This window comes from Arvicanthis niloticus, chromosome X (genome assembly GCF_011762505.2).
Source record: "Arvicanthis niloticus isolate mArvNil1 chromosome X, mArvNil1.pat.X, whole genome shotgun sequence".
Taxonomy (NCBI): Eukaryota; Metazoa; Chordata; class Mammalia; order Rodentia; family Muridae; genus Arvicanthis; species Arvicanthis niloticus.
The window spans coordinates 516,431-534,980 of NC_047679.1; the positions used below are offsets into that span (position 1 = coordinate 516,431).

The 18,550-nt window shown below is 43.3% G+C and overlaps 2 protein-coding genes across 3 annotated transcripts in view; both read left to right on the forward strand.

Annotated features, from left to right (window-relative positions):
- Nucleotides 1–1,264, forward strand: part of Uxt (ubiquitously expressed prefoldin like chaperone) — a 9,371-nt gene extending 8,107 nt beyond the window's left edge. For both annotated transcript variants that reach the window (XM_034485371.2, XM_076919062.1), the window contains exons 6-7: nucleotides 912–975; nucleotides 1,164–1,264. In XM_034485371.2, the coding sequence (XP_034341262.1) occupies nucleotides 912–975; nucleotides 1,164–1,217 (118 nt within the window). In that variant the 3' untranslated portion in view covers nucleotides 1,218–1,264. The remainder of the gene's footprint in view (nucleotides 1–911; nucleotides 976–1,163) is intronic.
- Nucleotides 1,265–1,420: 156 nt separating this feature from the next.
- Nucleotides 1,421–18,163, forward strand: Elk1 (ETS transcription factor ELK1). Its single transcript, XM_034485041.2, has 6 exons — nucleotides 1,421–2,780; nucleotides 10,771–11,014; nucleotides 14,951–15,397; nucleotides 15,880–16,311; nucleotides 16,801–16,902; nucleotides 16,988–18,163. Exons 2-6 carry the CDS (start codon nucleotides 10,805–10,807, stop codon nucleotides 17,084–17,086), a joined length of 1,290 nt encoding a protein of 429 aa, XP_034340932.1. The 5' UTR covers nucleotides 1,421–2,780; nucleotides 10,771–10,804; the 3' UTR covers nucleotides 17,087–18,163.
- Nucleotides 18,164–18,550: the final 387 nt, after the last annotated feature.

Consider the following 18,550-nt stretch of genomic DNA (forward strand, 5'->3'; position numbering starts at 1 on the left):
CAGTGAAGCCAAACCTGAGCATTCTTTGAAATTGAAGCCTCCTCTTCCTACCTCTTCTTCAGTATTTAGTTCCTTATACTATTTATTTCCTTATACTTAGGTAGATCTAACACATCATAATTGTGTGTGTATACTTTGTCTCTTAGTATTTAAAATGGTTTAGTGCTTAACTGTCCATACTGCTTTCCAGAGTAATTTGAGTTTGATTCCCAGCACTCAACCACCTGTAACTACAGCTCCAGGGAATCTGATATCTTCTTCTAACCTCTGTGGGAATCTACATTTATGGTATATTTCCCACACATACAACAGACAGATAATTAAAAACTAAAAATAAATCTTTTTTAAAGGAGCTCCAAGAGACCAAGAATTTTGTTTCATTTACTGCTGTTTCTGCTATTATTTAAAGCTGCCTGGCATACAGAAGGCACTCAATAATCTTTACTTCTTACCATCATATAGTCATAGTGATGGGTTTCATAAAGAGTTTCTTTCAAGTGTATCATGTAGTTTGATCATATTCATAGACCCATACCCCCCCTACTTCCCTCATCCCCTTACTCGTTTTTTTTAAAAAATTGTTACTACATTTTTTCTAAGTACATGTTAAAAGTAAAAAAAAGTTAGAGGGCAACTTTTTAAAGTCAGTTCTCTCTATGTGGGTTCTGGGAATTAAACTCAAGTTCTCAGGCTTTGCAGCAATCAACCTTTACAAGCTGAACAACCTCACTGGCCCAATTCCCTTCAATCTTTAAATGGGGAAATTCCAAGTAGTAGCCAGACATGTCTGCATAGGATCAGGGCAGGTGTAAGTCATCTAGGATACAAGCATTTCTTGAAGTGATGAGGAAGAATCATCCTCACAGCCCTAAGTGGGGCCCATTTTGCCCTTTCTTGTTCCTTTTTTCTAGGCTCAGCGACAGCCTCACCAAGGACTCCATGAATATCAAGGCCCATATCCACATGATGCTAGAGGTGAGAGCAGCTCACTCCACTCCACCCTTCCAATATTTTTAGGGTGATAACATGAAGACAGGAGAAAACCAAAGAAGGGAGGGGTCATCTTTCCTTCTAAATTGAAACCAAAGAAATGAAAAACAGAGCAAACCTGGAACAGGACCTGGACCCAGCCTTTGTTCAGTATACGTTGTCCTCTTTTACAGGGACTTAGAGAACTACAAGGCCTGCAGACTTTCCCAGAGCCATCTCCCCATTGACTGCATCTTCCCAGCATCTAATATTAAAGAACCTGAATGCCTTGGAATGAAGTAGTCCTTTTTTCCCCTAATTCTCACTAATTGACTAAGTACCCTAGAGAACAAAATTACTGGAAGAACCATCCTTTCTGTAGAACCTCTAAAATGTTCTAGAGGTCTTGCCTCCAACTTGTGTTTTCCTCCTGACTTTATGCTTTACCCTCTTTTGTCACCTTTCGAACAACCTTGACCCTGCTCCTCACACTTTATTTCCTTTTCCTAGATATTTGTATCTGTGCCCTTTGTATTACCATAAAGAATGGACTGATTCATGGGTTGAAAATGAGAGGTTCAATTGGTAGAGTGCTTGCCTATCACACATGAAACTTTAAATTCAGTCCCCAGTACAGTGTACATAAGCTGGGTGTGTGGCACACCTGTGACCCCATCACTCAAGAGCTAGAGACAGGAGGATTTTTTTAAGTTTAAGGTAATCCTGGGCTACATGAGACCCTGAAACAAAATTTTAAAGTTCCAGTTCAAAGTGATTTGTTTCCATGGCTGTCAGCTTTTTACTTGAGATCTTAAGGTTTATTGTTTCAACAATCTGGTGGTCATCCAGGTAATCTAAATAATACTACCGCCCAACCCTTGATTTGGTCCCTAAATAGTAGTTCCAACAGTTCTAAGTAGTTCTAGTTTCCACCAGTAGGCAGAGATCCTGCTTTCCCTGCTGCAGCCCCTACAGCCTAAGGTTTAAGTTCAGTCTTAGATAACTACGAACCAAATTCCACCCTTATAACTGACTGCAGCTTGACTCTGCCCTTGTAGACTGTTAATTTCCACCTCTCAACTCCTCTGTATATCTGGCAGCCATGCCAGCCTCCTCCCTCTGCTGATTTCTAAATTCGTCTTGCCTAGCTAATTACCATAGCGTTACCCTACCCGCCTACGTGGAGTCGAGCCCTACCCTACTGCTATTCCCCTTTCTAAAAAAGTCCTGTTTCCGCTGAACGGTATGGTGTGCAGCACCACCTACTTTGGTGTTTTGGCCGCTGTCTGGGAGTCTCCGCCAATCAGCTGAAAACAAGAGCCCATCTTCCACCCCACCATCCTCTGGGACTGCCTGTCTGCCATCAATCTCATTTAAGCCAATCGGTGTGAACTGGGAGACTGCCCCGCCCCAACCTTGGCACTTGGCTAACCAGTCCTCCTTGACCCAATCGGCATGAGGCACTAGCGCCGCCCAACACCTCTACAGATTCTGTCGGCCACCCGCAGTCCATCAATCCCCTTTAAGCCAATCGTGTCACCGCTCTGTTAGGATTCCAACACCACCACCAGGCCCTGAAGCTGCGCTTACTCTTTGGCATTTTGTCCAATCAGCGAGCAGCAGGACGCTTGGCTCCTCCCACGAGGGCCCACGTGAGCGGTGGGGAAACGCAGGGGCGGCTTCTGGTTGCTGCTTCTGCCTTCGCCTCCACCGCCGCCGCCGCCTTGGAACCCGGGCCTGGGGGGCGGTGGGGCCTCATATGGAGCCCCCGCCCCCCGGAGCTGCCGCTGCCACCGCCGCGCCACACGCAGGTGAGCCCCAGGCCCACAAGGTGAAGGGCCCTGTCCATGACCCCACGTATCCTCGCCCCCGCTCAAGGGATGTGGCTTGGCCCAGCTTGCCGGGTGTTCGGCTCCACTACCGTCAACTGATTGCCCCTGTGTGTGCATTGCCTCCTCCTTTTGCCCTTTATAATGGATCTGAACGTGGTCTGACATCCTACTGTCTGTCTAATGGATCGGTCTGTGAGATTAGGATTTTCCCCACCCCAACTTAATGGACTCGTCCGTGGTCTTGCCATCCCCAACCCCCACGTATTGGGAACCAGTCTGTTGCATTGTCCAGTCCCCCTTTAGTAGTACTTGTGTTTTAAAGAGTTTTCATTTCCCCTAGCCTCAAATTTAAGAGGAGCCTTCTGTGGCCTTGTTTATTGAACCCCTCATGTTTATTGTAGTGAATCTGTGGCACTGTACCCAGTCCAGACAGCCCATATTTGTTCAACAGTGAGTCCATCTAAGTTTATATTATTGCCCCCTTGAGTCCCCAGTGCATAAGCCCATGACTTTACCCACCTCCCCCACTGCCCCCATCTTACTGTGAATTAGTTTGCATGCTTGCATTCATATACCTCTAGTTATCACCGCCCTAACTTTTCTCCCTTATTTGTAGATGCCAGTCTTTGGGCTGTTTTCTTTTAACAATGGGTCAGTTTGGTGCTTGTATTTTTTTTTCATTTTCAACAGCCCAGTCTATGGCCTTGTCCTATCCTTCATTTTAATCATTATGTGATGGCTTTTCTTCTCCATGGTTGTATAGGAATCAGCTTAAACCATATCTCACTTTTGTAATGGGTCTGTTCAGAAGCCTTTTGCCACCTCAGTGTTTACATTCTCTCATATCCTCAGAGCTTGCATCCCTCCCCAAAGAAGATAGGCTTTGTATTTCTCCCCTCCTCTCCATGTACTGGGTCAATCATCTCTGCCCCCATCTCTTAGGAAGTCCTATGTACTTGTGAAACCCAGGGACTTTCAGTGTATACCATGTTTCCTCATAGACACTCTTAACCACTAGCCATTTTCCTTTGCTACAGTTCTCAAGTACAGTAGTGGTACTTATGTTAATGACAGTTAGATCTAACCTTTATACTTTACACTTGCTATGTACCAGGCAGCATGTTCTATAGTCATATACAGATTGTTTATTCCTCATCATAGCCCTGTGAGATAGGTAACTGAGAAAACTAGGGCATATGGAGGTTAAAAACCTTACTCAGAGATAGCCCAATAGCTACTTAGATAGAGGAACACTTTTGACATGCCCCTCTCTCACCTCATTGCATCCCATATGAGGGCACATTCCTTAACAGCCAAATTAGTTCCAATTACCAGGCTTTTGTTTCTGTTGTCCTTTTTGCCAACAGAGCTGTCTCCATTCTATACTGGTCTCAGGACCCATCACCTCAAGTCCCAGCAGTGGTGTGACTCTACATGAATGGCTTAACTACTTTCTCCTTGTACTGAGCTAAAATGGGGGCGTCAGAACTATATCCCTTTCAGTGTGAATAAAAAAATATATGGGTTAATTAAACAAGTCACCTCTCTGACCTTACCTCCTTCATCTCCACATTTCAGACCCCTACTACAGCCTTGCTGACCTCCTCCTCACTGCTTCTCAAAAACAGCAGGTACAGGCCAGCCTCAGGGCCTTTGCATTAGCTCTTCTTTCCCTGTTAACACTACTCCCATATCTCTGTATGGTAACTTCCAAGGTCCTGTACACTTGCCATACCCAAAGGAATTTTTTCACTACCCTGTGCAGGGAACACACTAAAGACCTTTCTAAGAATGCCATTTGATTTGTGAATAAAATGAGTGCAAAAGGATTTGTTAACAGAAATGTGATGTTGGTGATATGAAAAGGCACAAATAGAAAAAGATGTTTCAGAGAATGCTTTCATGTCTTTGCATCTTGGGTAGTGTTATTTCAGTCAAACATGTATTTGTCACACTGGTTCTTGGGATATAATACATAAAGGTACATATATAAAAATGTTTCAAATGATGTTTTTGTGTGAAACAAAGTAGTCAACAGCCACCTCTCCTTGACCAACTGATATCGCATACCCAGCAGGGTTCAGATCTCTTTTCTGCTTGCTTTGTCCCTTGGTACTCTGTCATGGTTAGACACGCTATACAGCTTATATACATGTCTGTCTCTCCTCCTCAGAATAGACATCCTGTGGGGACTTACAGGCTTTATCTGCCTATTCAGTGTTCTACCTTCATGTAAAAATGTACCTTCTGTACTGTAAGTGGTTGGAATAATCTAGTCTAGACTGTGCATGATGGCTCACAGCTATATATTTCCAGCATGGAAGACCAAGAGAGAATTTACAGGAAATAAAAAGTAGTCTGCAGAATGAGATCCTGTCACAAAACTGGCAATGAAAATTGTATCCCAGACATCACCAAAGGCGGGACGGGGGTGCAGATAAAAAAGAAGAAAGGGGAATGTGAGAATTAAGATGTTAATTGTGACTGTTTAAATATTAACAGCTATTTACTAAGCACCTAGTGAGTACCAGGCATTCATTCTAGATGCTGGAGATATGGAGAAGCAAAACAGGCAGAAATCCGTGTACATAGAAAGCAGGAATTACTAAAAGTGAGGAAAACAGACTGTATAAATAGGTAAAATTGGATATCACATTATACAATTGCCAAGGAACAGACATGAAATGAGGCAAATAGGACTAGAATATCAAGATGATTGAAATCTTAGAGACAAGGCATGCTACACTTGGAAATGTGACTCATGAATTAAGGCCTGAAAGAAACAAAGGAGGAAGCCATAATGTGTAAGGGAAGAGTGTACCAGAAAGAACACTCAGTGAAGAGACCCTGAAGCCCAGATTATGGCTACCATGTTCAAAAGCCAATGTGGCTAGAAATGGGTTGAGGGGAAGAGGTAGAAGACAAGGTCATCGAAATGATGAAAAACAGATGGTAGAGTCCTACAGAAAGTTGAGGGTGGGGGGAGAATGATGACACACAACCTAAGGGCTAAGGTTTATTGTGTTTCTTCCATGTGCTACAGACACTTTTCTAAGTACTTTACATATATATAGGCGCGTTGAATCCTCATTTTTAAATTATTTTTTGATTTGAGAGTAAAATATCCTATTTTACAGATAGATATTCAACAAGGCATAGAGAGGTTGAACAACTTGCTCAAAGTCACACAGACAGAACAGGGCAGAATGTGAGACTGTGACGATCAGGACAGAACAAATTTGCAAGGACAAAGAAGTTACTCCGTGCATTGGATCATGAAGAAGAAAAATTCTACCTGGCAAGGAACATTGTGTGCCTCGAGTAAACACTTGAGAGCTTTTATATATACTTTTTCCTTTACCAAAATTATTCTTCTCATGGACATCGATATGACTTGCTACCTCTCCTCTACCAAACATCACTTCCTCAGGAAGTGTCCTATTTGTCACTCTGGGATCTTGCACGATTATGTTTTCTTCTTAGAGAACTGGCCTTGAGTGGCTAGGGATGCTGAGTTTGAACTCTGACTGCCAGCATCCAGCATCTCATCCAGGAGTAAGACTTTAGGCAAGTTCCTTAACATCTTTCTCCACACTTCACTGACTTGTCTGCAAAATGGAGACAGTAATGCAATCTACCTTTTGGAGGGTGTTATTATTTTGTTTTCTTCTTTTTTGAGACATTTCTTACTGCCCTATGAATGTGTGGATTATACTAACATGCAGGGACTCCTGTCTGTTGCGTCCTAAGCTGTTTTGAGTCACCCAGCGAATGAGGTGAGGAGTGGAAGAAAAGCCTTCTGGGAAGGGCAGGTGACTAGGATGCTTGGTAGGGCCTATGTAAAAGAAACAATAATCAAATTCAGCCCGTGTCTTTGATAGGTTAGACAGTAGCTTGGTAGGTTGCACTCAGCTGCTGGGTTCTGGCATAGCTCAGAGGAAGTGGCAAAATTGCCTATCTTTGCCACTAGGGGTCATACTGCACTCTATAGGCCTCTGAAAGAATCTGGTAGGAATATTTAGTCCCTTAGAGCTCTGAAGAGGGGACTCTGATCCACTGTCCCTCAGCACTGTAATTTGGACAGCTGCCTAACACTGTTTCTGCTAAATGAACCTTGAACTGGCTCAGACATAGGAAGATCATACTGTAATTTCATGCAGATTAAAGAATAAAGCTATAAATCTAAATCATAGGTTCTTCAAAACCTTAAAAGGCTTATTTTTAATCTTTGATGCAACAATCCCAGCCAGGTGGACAGCTGATTGATTAAGTCCCATTTTTGCAGGGACTTAAGCAGGTTCAAGGATAGTTCCAGTTTGCTTATAGGAAAAGGTAATGGTAAGATAACAGGTGAATAGTGAACATCCTTCTGTTAAGGTGATATTTTGTTTTGCTTTTTTTATTGAACATAGATTTCTCTCTTCCTCCCCCTTCTCTCTCTCTCTCTCTCTCTCTCTCTATATATATATATATATATATATATATATATATATATATATATATTACAGTTTACCCCCTCACCTCTACTACTCCAAGTTCTTCCCCACCTCCCCTCCCATTGGAAAACAAACAGGCAGCAGGGTCCTTATGATAAGGATTAAAGGTACATGCCTTTAATCCAGAGCAGCCAAGACAGAGAAGCCTTGTCTCACAAAAACAACAACAAAAAGTCAGGCAGTGGTAGGAAGTGCCTTTAATCCCAACACTCAGGAGGCAAAGGTAGGTGGATCTCCGAGATCAAGACCATCCTACTAGTTTCAGGACAGCCACTACTGTACAGACCCTGTCTCAAAATAAAAACAGGAAGGAAGGAGGGAGGTAGGGAGGAAGGGGGAGGGAAAGAAAAGAAACAGGCTTCTAATGGATAATGATAAAATATAATAAGATAAAACCAAAAGAACCCAAGAGAAGGCCCAAGAAACAGAGACTCATTTGTCTGAACACTAAGGAATCCCATAAAATCACTACACTGGAAGCCATAATATATACACAAAGGATCTGGTGCAGGTGGTTAAATGCTCAGACCCCTGAAGCTGGTCATGGTAACCCATGCCAAGTATCTCAGTACTTGGGAGATGGAAGCAGGTAAAATAGAAGTTCAATGTTGTCATCAGCTGTATGGCAAGTTTAGGACTACCCTACGCTATATAGACCCTATCTCTAAAAATAAATAAATAACAACCACTTAAACCCCTGGAGTATGATACTTGGGTCAAATGCAGGAACTGTCACAACAGTGTGGCATAGCAAAGTCACTTGGACATCTTTTGCCTTATGTAAAATTGGTGATATTGTAATAAGAATATCTCCCTTCCAAAAGGAAAAAAAATGCTTATTTTTCTGAGTTGGGATGAGAGATAAGTGAGTCAGTGCCTACAAAAATAACAGCCCATGCATGCCTTTATCTAAACCCCATAGACCAGATGTATTTCAGAATTGTGAATTTTTTAGTTTAGAAAGGTAGCATGGTGCACATATGATATGTTACATAACACCCTCAGCCAGCTCTGTCACCAGCTGCTTTTAGATCTCTACACCAGAATGTATGAACATTCATACTAAGCAAGGATCAATCAATTAAAACCAAAATGGGCCTTGCTTTTTTTCCAATCATGTTTTGTTGCCAAAAGAATTAAAAAGAAGCCTTTGTTCTTAGAGCATTTTGGATTTAGGGATAGCAGAAAAAAGATTTGTGAACAAATTAGAAAATATCTACTTTAAGCTTATTTCCCAAGCATGTTATATTTAAAATTCACACAATGATAATAATACATGGTCTATTTTATAGATGAATATATTACTATATTACTATCCCACAATTTGTGATACAAAAAAAGTTAGTGAATTTGGCCAGGATCTCACAGCTAGTAACTAGCAGATCCAGGATTTAAACCATAAAAGTCTAACATTAGAGTTAGGTTGATTGTGCAGTCAAGATGACTTTCTGCTTAGAGCAGTGCCTAACATAATATTAAAGAGTAAATACATGCTCTTTTTTAAAAGGCATGGGTTTAGGGCGAAGCTCTGTAATAAAACTTGTGCTTACCATGCATAAGGCCCTGGATTTGATCTCCAGCACTGCAGAAGTAGCTGCCTTGTATGCTGGAGTATGTGTAATCTCAGCACTCAGGAGATAGAGACAATAGCATCAGGAGTTTGAGGACAGCTTGAACTTCATAAGACCCTATCACAAAAACAGTAGCAACAATGGCAAAAAAAAAAACAAAAAAAAACAAAAAAAAACAAAAAAAAAAAAAAAAACAAGGATTCATGTGACCCCATCCTTTCCTGGGGATCTGAAGGCCTTTAATGGCATGGCCTTCAGTGGTGTGGCCACTGGTAAGGTGTCTATGCTCCTGAAAACAAACCCTTACTTCCACCCTTGTAAACAACTCTACTGAAACTCATTGGATCACAAAAAAGTCATAAGAGATGAAGCCTAGTTGAGAAGAAGAAGGTAATCAGTGGGAAGGGAGGGGAACAGAATAGGGTAATGGAGGTAAATGCAGTCAAAGTCATTATATTAGAAATGTTCTAATGAAATCCAGTAAGCATAAGTAATATGTGCTCATCAAAAAGAAAATTTTTTAAAAGCCTAAACCATACAGGGACAATCACAGGTTAGAAAAATGGGGGATCGAGGGACAGAAAAGAGTAGGTATTCAGATTCAGGAAGGCTCCATAAAGCAAAGGACCTTTCAGTGGGCCCTCTTCGGGGTTTTTTTTTTTTTTTTTTTTTTTTTTTTTTGTTGTTGTTGTTGTTGTTGTTGTTAAGACAACTTCTCAAAAAAGGAAAGGAGCCCCATGTACAGTGAATAGTGCTTGCAAGGGGCTACCAAAAGGCACATCCTAGAAAAGTTGATGGGGTGGTAGGTAGGTAGGTAGGTAGGTAGGTAGGTAGGTAGGTAGATAATGCGGGTCAAGTCACTGACATTTCACTAGTTTTCTAGTCCCACTATATAAATTATCTCTAATTATCTCCTTGAAAGTATACATTTTTGTCAGTGCGTTGGTACACACCTGTATTCCCAGTACTCAGGAAGCTGGGGCAAGAGTTCAAGAGCAGCCTGGGCTACATAGTAAGTCTCTGTGATTTAAAAAAATTACACATTTATCATCTGATAGTCTCAGAAATCCAACACTAATCTCGCCAGGCTAGCATTAAGGTCTTGGCAGGACTTTTAATACTTTCTAGAAGAGGTTTGTTTTCTGCTCATTCAAGTTGTCTCTTAAGTTGTAATACTGACCTTTCCTTACTGGCTTTAGGCTGAGGGTCATTCTGGATTTGTGGAGCTGCCCAATTGTCTTGTCTTAGAGCCTTCTCCAGAATCAGGAATAGCAGGGAAAGTCCTTCTCCTGCCATTCTTCCCCTAAAGTCTGTCTGTTTTAGCCTCATTTTTCTGCTTTTAAAAGAGCTCATAGAGTGGTTGACCTCAAATAAAACCAGATTGAATGCTATATCTTAAGGGCTGTAATCTTAATTTCATCTCAGAATTCCTTTTTGCTATATAGCATAACCTAGTCATAGACTCCAATAACTAGGATATGAAACTCTTTGGGGCTCAGGTTGTATTCTGTCTTCCCTCTGGCTCCTAAAGATTCACATTTATCAGGGCTGGACTGAGGACTCAATATAAAGAGTGTTTGCTGCTCTCACAGAGAAGCAGAGTCCAGTTCCCAGCACCCACATTGGGCAGCTTATAACTGCCTGTAACTCTAGCTCCAGGGAATCTATCCCCCTCTTCTGATCTCCCTGGGCATCAGCACACATGTTTACATACAATCACACAGACTTTCTCACATAGTTTTTTTTCTTTTAATTCTTTTTTTTGTTGCACATGTGAAATACAAGGGGCATCCAAATGCTACATGAGGGAGCTTAGGAGACAGTTTAGGGAATAGTAGTGAGATTTAGGAACAGATGTGGAGGCAAAGAAACAAGAAAGGAATCATTTTTGCTGTCTTCCAGGTACCCCTGGGATGGCGTGAGTCCTTCCCTAGTGATGGACCCATCTGTGACACTGTGGCAGTTTCTGCTGCAGCTTCTGAGAGAACAAGGTAATGGCCACATCATCTCCTGGACCTCACGGGATGGTGGTGAGTTCAAGTTGGTGGATGCAGAGGAGGTGGCCCGGCTATGGGGACTGCGCAAGAACAAGACCAACATGAATTATGACAAGCTTAGCCGGGCCTTGCGCTACTACTATGATAAGGTACGGCCTCAAAGACCAGGAATGGAAACCCTTGAAATTACTGTCAGAAAAACTCTGTTTTTTTTTTCCTTTTGAGGCAAGGTTTACAAAGCAGTCTAGATTTGTCTGGAAATTAACTATGTAGCCTAAACTGGCCTCAATTTCCCTGTCCTCCTATCTCTAACCCCAGTTCCTGGAATTACACTTCTGGCCTATAAATTTCATTTTGTTGCCTCAATTAGTATAGCTAAAGCTTTTGAAGACAATATTAAAATTTACTAATTTTTGCCCTACTCTCTAGTTTCTTGCATGCCTGGAGATAATAAGTATGTTTTTCGGAACCCTCAGACCAATGTTAAGTTCCCCTAGTTACTCTATATATAATCTTCTCTTACTACAGAATAATCAATGTTCTATTCCTAGACTCAAAATCATCCTGACATTATAATACTGTTTTCTTACTCCATTTTCTAGAATCCCCAATATCTTTAATCACTTGTTTTATTTTGTTTTTATTTTTGAGGCAGGTTCTCTTTCTGTTGATGAAGATGGCTCAAACTTGCATTCCTCTTCTTTAATCTCCTGAGTATTAAGATTACAAATCTTTGCCTTTAACTAAATGCTCCAGAAAAAAACATTTGTAGTGCCAGCTAAAACCCACTCTCTTAGATTTCTAGAGCAGCACTTCAGTATCTACACCACTTGCTTTATTTCATCATCTTAATACTGCAGCTCAATTTTTAGATTTTTCTCATCTTACACTCTCAAACTCCCAGGTCTGCATTGTATTCCCCCCCCTCAACATTTACACTAATTATTTCATATTTCTTAAGTGTAAACATTGAAGACAATAATTATCCCTTTTCCTTCATTTTCTGAAAAATACAAGGACACCCTATGACCAGCATTAAGACATTCACTAAATCGCCTAGTGCCCCATATTCTTCGTGCCCCCTCCCCAAATAGTTCTCACCTGTGCTTTCTGTCCTTGGTAGTTTATGGCATATATTCCAGTTTCATATATTACTCTTTCAGTTCAAACCTCCAAAATAATGCCTTGTTCTGACCTCTGAGACCACCAGGACATCCCTGAAACCTCCAAATCACATGTGTCTTAAGAGACATCAAAGCATGTTTTCTGACCCACCCAAGTGAACCTTGCTATCCCCCTCCTCATGGTTACACCAGCTTTTCACTCTCTTCTCTAATTACTGGCAGTTACCTCATTTTTCTTATTGCTTTAGCTTAAATATCCAGAATGATACTAATAATGAAACATCATCTGTCCTCTTTTGTGATGTTTCTGTCCTAGTCTATTTTCTTGTTACGATAAGCATGATGATCAAAAGGAAAGGGTTTCTCTTATAGTTCCATGTCACATCCATCATTGAGGGAAGCCAAGAGAAGAACTCAAGGCAGAACCTGGAGGCAGAAACTAAAGCAGAGACCATAGAGCAAGCTTACTGGCATGCTCCGGCATGGATCACTCAGTGTGCTTTTTTTTATACTACCCATGACCACTTTCCCAAGGGTGGTACCACCCTAAGTATGCTGGCCCCTACCACACTAATCAGTAATCAGTAAAATACCCCCACAGACTTGCCTACAGGCAATCTGATGTCAGTACTTTCTTAATTGAAGGTCCTTCCTAGATAACTGTAGTTTGTATCAAGTTGACAAAAAGCTAACCAGGACATTTGACCCTTTCTGTCATCTTGACACCCCAATATATCACTAAAATATAAGCATTAACTTTGTATTTATCCCCAAGATCTCATGTTAATATCAATATCACAAAATAAAACATAACTTTGAAAGTCCTTTTTAAACACATCAGAGATTATCTAGTATCTCTCAACTGTCAGCTCCTATAAAATAAAAATTAAGTACTCTCTTTCTCGGAGAGGAAAGAGCCAGTTACAATCAAATCAAAACAAGACCAAACTCTAGCAGTGTCGTTAAATCCTGTAGGTCAACATCTGGCACCTGGGACTCACTCATGATCTTTTAGGCTCCAAAGAGCTTGGGCAGCTCCATTTCTCCAGCTGCACCATCTGCCTGAAGCTAGCTCCATATCACACTTTCACCATTCTAAGCAGTGGTCCCACAGTCTTCGCTTCTCCAGTAGGCTGGGTTCTCCACTGCAGCTGAGGATACACCTTCACCACTGGCCTCTTAGCCTCTCCGCAGGGACTCCAACTCTATCATATGGTACTGAGCCCTAGCTTCTCTCCATGACCCTTTCAATCCTGGAACATCTATTGAAACTGAGGCTTCATTTCTCCTGGCCTCTCAAAAGTACCAGGCCTCAGCTGCTCTCCACAACCCCTAGGCATGCGCGTTTTATGCCAAATACCATGTGGAAGACTCTTCTTACATATTGCCAAGTACCAACATAATATACATACTTGCCCCCTTCTGGACCACAGGTTCTGTATACTGACCCTGAGGAAACACTTTCTGAAAGATTTCACCTCCGTGATGCTGATCTTTCCTTACTCACACCTGATTTTTGCCAGCCTCTACTAATCATTGTTGATTGTCCCAGTAAAGCAAAGGTTTTGCTTCAGCGGTGCTGGTCTCTTGTTAATCACAGCTTATCCTTCAGTTCCAGGTAACCAGAAACCACAGAGTCTTAATACAAAATATTACATAAATGACACCTATAGAGACCGAAGGGCTCACAAACTTCCCTCTGAAGCTTCACAAGCCATCTGCACTGCTCTCAGAATTATCTTCCAAGTTCCCTCAGCATCTCATCTAAAGGTCTAAACTGTAAGCTCTTGCAGCCCAAAGTTCCAGATACTATCACAGCCCTTTCCAAAACAATATAGTCAGGTCTGTCACAGCAGTAAGCCCTCTCTGGTACCAGTTTCTGTCATAGTGTGCTTTCTACTGCTGTGATAAACACCATAACCAAAAGCTACTTGAGGAGGAAAGGGTTTACTTCATCTTTAAAAATCCACTATCTCTTGCCAGTGAGGTGGGTTAGCAAGGTTCATCATAGAATGAAGTCAAGATAGAAACCTGGAGACAGGAACTAAAGCCAAGTCCATGGAGAAACACTAACTTTGCTTGCTTTTCATAGCTTGTTCAGCTACCTCTTTGATACAGCCCAGGACCACCTCCCCAGGGAAAGCACCACCCACAGCAAGAAAATGCCTCATGACTTGCCTAAAGACAATCTGATAGAGGCATTTTTTTCTCTTCTTAGATGACTCTAGCTTGTGTCAAGTTAACAAAAACAAATAACCAACACTTTCTCTGCTCCATATCAGCATCGCTAGCTTTTAAAAATCCACTATCTCTGGCCAGGGAGATGGCTTAGCAGGTAAAGGCTCTTGTTGTCAAGCCTGAGAACCTGAGACCCTTCCACATACTGGAAGGAGACAACCATCTTCTGCAATTTGTCCTCTGACCTTTACATGTGCTGTGGCACACTTATACCCCACAATCAGTCAGTCACCCTCATTTCCCCTCCCCCCAACAGTCAGTCAATAAATTTTTAGAAAAGCCCTCTGTATCAATCATATTATCTCCTATTTGTCTCTTCCAAAATGTATCAGTTACTTCATTTTCCTATTGCAGTCCTGTTAACATCCTCAAACCCTGACTCTGTTAAACCCAGGTCCACAGATCTCACCTATTCCCCTAAAATGGTCCCTGATGAAATCAGTGGGGAAAGGGGAGTTAGACAGATGAGGATTAATGACAGAAAAAGAGTTAAAGGGAGATGGGTAGGAGGGACACTAAAGAAAGAATTGGTAAAGGGAGCCCAGAGGAGTTGAAACTGGGGAGGGATGCAGAAAGGGGGAAAGAAAGAAAAGAATAGACAGAGATGGGAAGACTCCACATGCCTAAAAGAGATGAGTGAAATAGGAGCAAATGGAAAGAAAGACATCAGGAGAAGAGAAACAGCCTCAAGACCCTCCATTCACCCTGTTCTTCACTTCTCAGAATATCATCCGAAAGGTGAGCGGCCAGAAGTTTGTCTACAAGTTTGTGTCCTACCCAGAGGTTGCAGGGTGCTCCACTGAAGACTGCCCACCCCAGCCTGAGGTGTCTGTAACCTCAGCCATAGCAATGGCCCCTGCTACTGTCCATGCAGGCCTAGGGGACACTGCCACTGGAAAGCCAGGAACACCAAAGGGTGCAGGAATGACAGGCCAAGGTGGCTTGGCACGAAGCAGCCGGAATGAATACATGCGCTCGGGCCTCTATTCTACCTTCACAATACAGTCTCTGCAGCCACAGCCACAGCCACCCCTTCATCCTCGGCCTGCCTCGGTACTTCCCAACACTACCCCTGCAGGGGTACCAGCACCTGCCTCAGGGAGCAGGAGCACCAGTCCAAACCCCTTAGAAGCCTGCTTGGAGGCAGAAGAGGCTGGTCTGCCCCTGCAGGTGAGTACTGGAACTTAGAAATTTAGAAAAGGGCTTGGAGAAGAAGGATTCTGAAATGAAGCATGAAACTCAAAGAATAGAGATAGGTGTCCTGGTACAGAACATAGTGGTGGAAGAGGGGGTACAAGTTCCCCCAGAGAAATAGATAAGAAGGAAAAGTACGCCTCTCCTGATTGCCATGCTTTAGCACTCATCATAATCACTAGAGTGGCCTCAAGGTTGCTTGGGCCCATTTCCAGAGTTTCTGATTAATGTGGGTATGAGGATGGATGACAATGGTACCTCTAGAGTCTCACCCAGGGCCTCTGTCCCAAAGGGTCTCCATTTCCATTAAATCCCATGGCCAGTTAGAGAACATGCTGCATGTACAGCCTTGCCCCCAGTATCAAATGTCTTTCTAGAGACATCTTTGAATGAACCACAGAAAAAGGTTTTACACACAAGCAATTCTATGCATTCCCTTCGTGCACACCCTTTTCCAGGTTATCCTAACCCCACCAGAGGGCCCAAACCAGAAGTCTGAAGAGTTGAGTCTGGACCCAGGTTTTGGCCGTCCACAGCCCCCAGAAGTCAAAGTGGAAGGGCCTAAGGAAGAATTGGAAGCTGGAAGGGTTGGAGGCTTCAGTCCAGAACCTGTCAAAGCTGAACCAGAAGTCTCACCCTCAGAAGGCCTGCTGGCTCGACTCCCAGCCATCCTAACAGAGAATACAGCACAGGTGTGTGGCCTCTCCACTTCCACCACTGAGATCACCCAACCCCAGAAGGGCCGGAAGCCCCGGGACCTGGAACTTCCACTTAGCCCAAGCCTGCTGGGTGGCCCAGGACCCGAACGGACTCCAGGATCAGGAACAAGCTCTGGTCTTCAGGCACCGGGGCCAGCACTAACGCCATCCCTGCTCCCCACACATACCTTGGTGAGTGCCTAGCTGGGTAGCATTGGCACTGGTAAGTTAGAAGCTGCTCTTAGGCTTAGGCTGAAGTGATGCTGGGCCTAATTAAGAAGGGCAGGTCTGAGGACTTTGTGGAAGCCTGACTCCCTAATGCTTTCCACAGGGTTTGTATATTGGGTTTCCTAGTGAGGTATATGGGTGAAATCTAAGACTGGGAAGTTGAGTTCTTCTGGTGATCACTTATAAGGTTTGAGAGCAGTATGTGGATAGAATCTGGTGGGATAGTCTTGCCCATTGAAGTCTCAGTAACAGGAGGTAGACTCCTAGGTGTAAAGATTGAGGAATGGCATAGGCATGGTCTTAGTAGTTATACTCTAGGTCTATGAACTTTTGAGGAGTAACCTGGAAGTCTGAAGGAGATTCATGAAGAGGTGCTGAAAGTAGGTTCTTTCCATCTTCTCATACTTGTCATCTGTTCACTTGTCATGAGTTCCTGCCACTCCATCTCCACAGACCCCGGTGCTGCTGACACCCAGCTCGCTGCCCCCCAGCATCCATTTTTGGAGCACTCTGAGTCCAATTGCACCCCGTAGTCCAGCCAAGCTCTCCTTCCAGGTAGGATTCCCTGCCCCTATGTTGTGAAGGTTAAGAGTTACTAGCATGGTTCTTATCCATGACCTCTCCTTGTTTCTTCCCCCAGTTTCCGTCCAGTGGCAGCGCACAGGTGCACATCCCTTCCATCAGCGTGGATGGCCTCTCAACCCCCGTGGTGCTCTCCCCAGGGCCCCAGAAGCCATGACCACCACCACCACCCCTTTTTTGGAGTCCATCCATCTATGCTCCTGAACTCTCCAGTTAGCCATCTCAAGGAGAAACATAGTTCAACTGACTTATGCTCTGGCTGTGGTGGGGTGGATATTCCTGGGAAAGAGGATATTTCACTAACCCCTCCACCCAAAACTGACAACTTCTTTCTTCTTTGCCAGCCTCCCAGTGGTCGCCCTTACACGTCTCCTACTTTAGTGGTGGAGCGGTTTATTTATTTATTTTTTGAAGGCCACTGGGAAGAAACTGGCCCAACCTTTTTAGGGGAGTGGATAAGACATCTCCCCCATTTCCTCCCCATTTTTTCCTAAAACAAGACAATCAGGGTATGGCTTGAGAAGAACCTTTCTTTATTTATTTCTCAGCCAGCCCTTGGGGAGTTGAGGGTGCCCTGTCTTCATTTTGCGACATGGGTTGAAGAGCTAGTTTGTTTTGTTTTATTATTCCTGGCTGTATCCAGGGAGCACGTGTATGATGTAATGGTTTGGGAGTGGTAGCCAGGGAATCAACACTGTTAAAATAGGAATTGCTACCTCCCCAACCTTCTCAGTCAGCTTGTTCTTTTCTCAAGTAACCTTTTGGCCAGGGAGGAATATTCCTTTTGTTGTTCTTCCCCCTGAGAAGCCATTCCTTTGTCTGCCAAATTTCCTGGGGCCCAACCTATTACCTCCCAATGGAGGTTTTTTTTGGGGTGGTGGTCCCCGTCTGGGGGGCCCCTCCAGCTAAAACTCCAGGTCTCTGTCCCCCACCCTCTTCCATTTTGATAGTATAATCTATTTTTAAATGGGGCTTTTCAATAGGGGAGAGGGAAACATCTCTTCCTATATCGGATGGGTGGGTAGGTGGGTGGGTGGGAAGTAAGGGATTTGGAGGTAGTCTTCCTGCCACCCCCAAGTGTTTATTTTTGATATCAAACATGTATTTTCAGCTCCCTCCCTCCCAGCCCCCCAATTTCCTGCAGGCGGGTACAAAGGACCCTTTTAAGTGTCCCTGGAGTTGGGAGGGAGAAATGGGGGACATGAAGCCTATCTTATATCAATCTAGGCTGGAGGGGGGTGGATCAAAAGACTCCCAGGCTCGCCTCCTGTCAGCACTGGCCCAGACCAGGCCTGAAGACCTGGGGGTTGGTGATTTGGGGGACGGTGCTATACTCGTCTCCACTGTTTGTTTTGCTTCCCCAAAATGGACCTTTTTTTCTAAGAGTCCCAGAGAATGGGGAATTGTTCCTGTAAATATATATTTTTAAAGGTGTTGCTGAAAACTGTTGGTATTTTTTTTTTCTCCTGGTGTCGCCAAAATGAGCCATGACAGCCACAAATGTATGTGAAGAACAATAAGGGCCAGGCAGAGATCAACTGACTATGAGAGAGGCAAAATGATGGCATATGATACAGACATATGATACAGATGCCGTAGAGACTGATACAGACTGCTGATT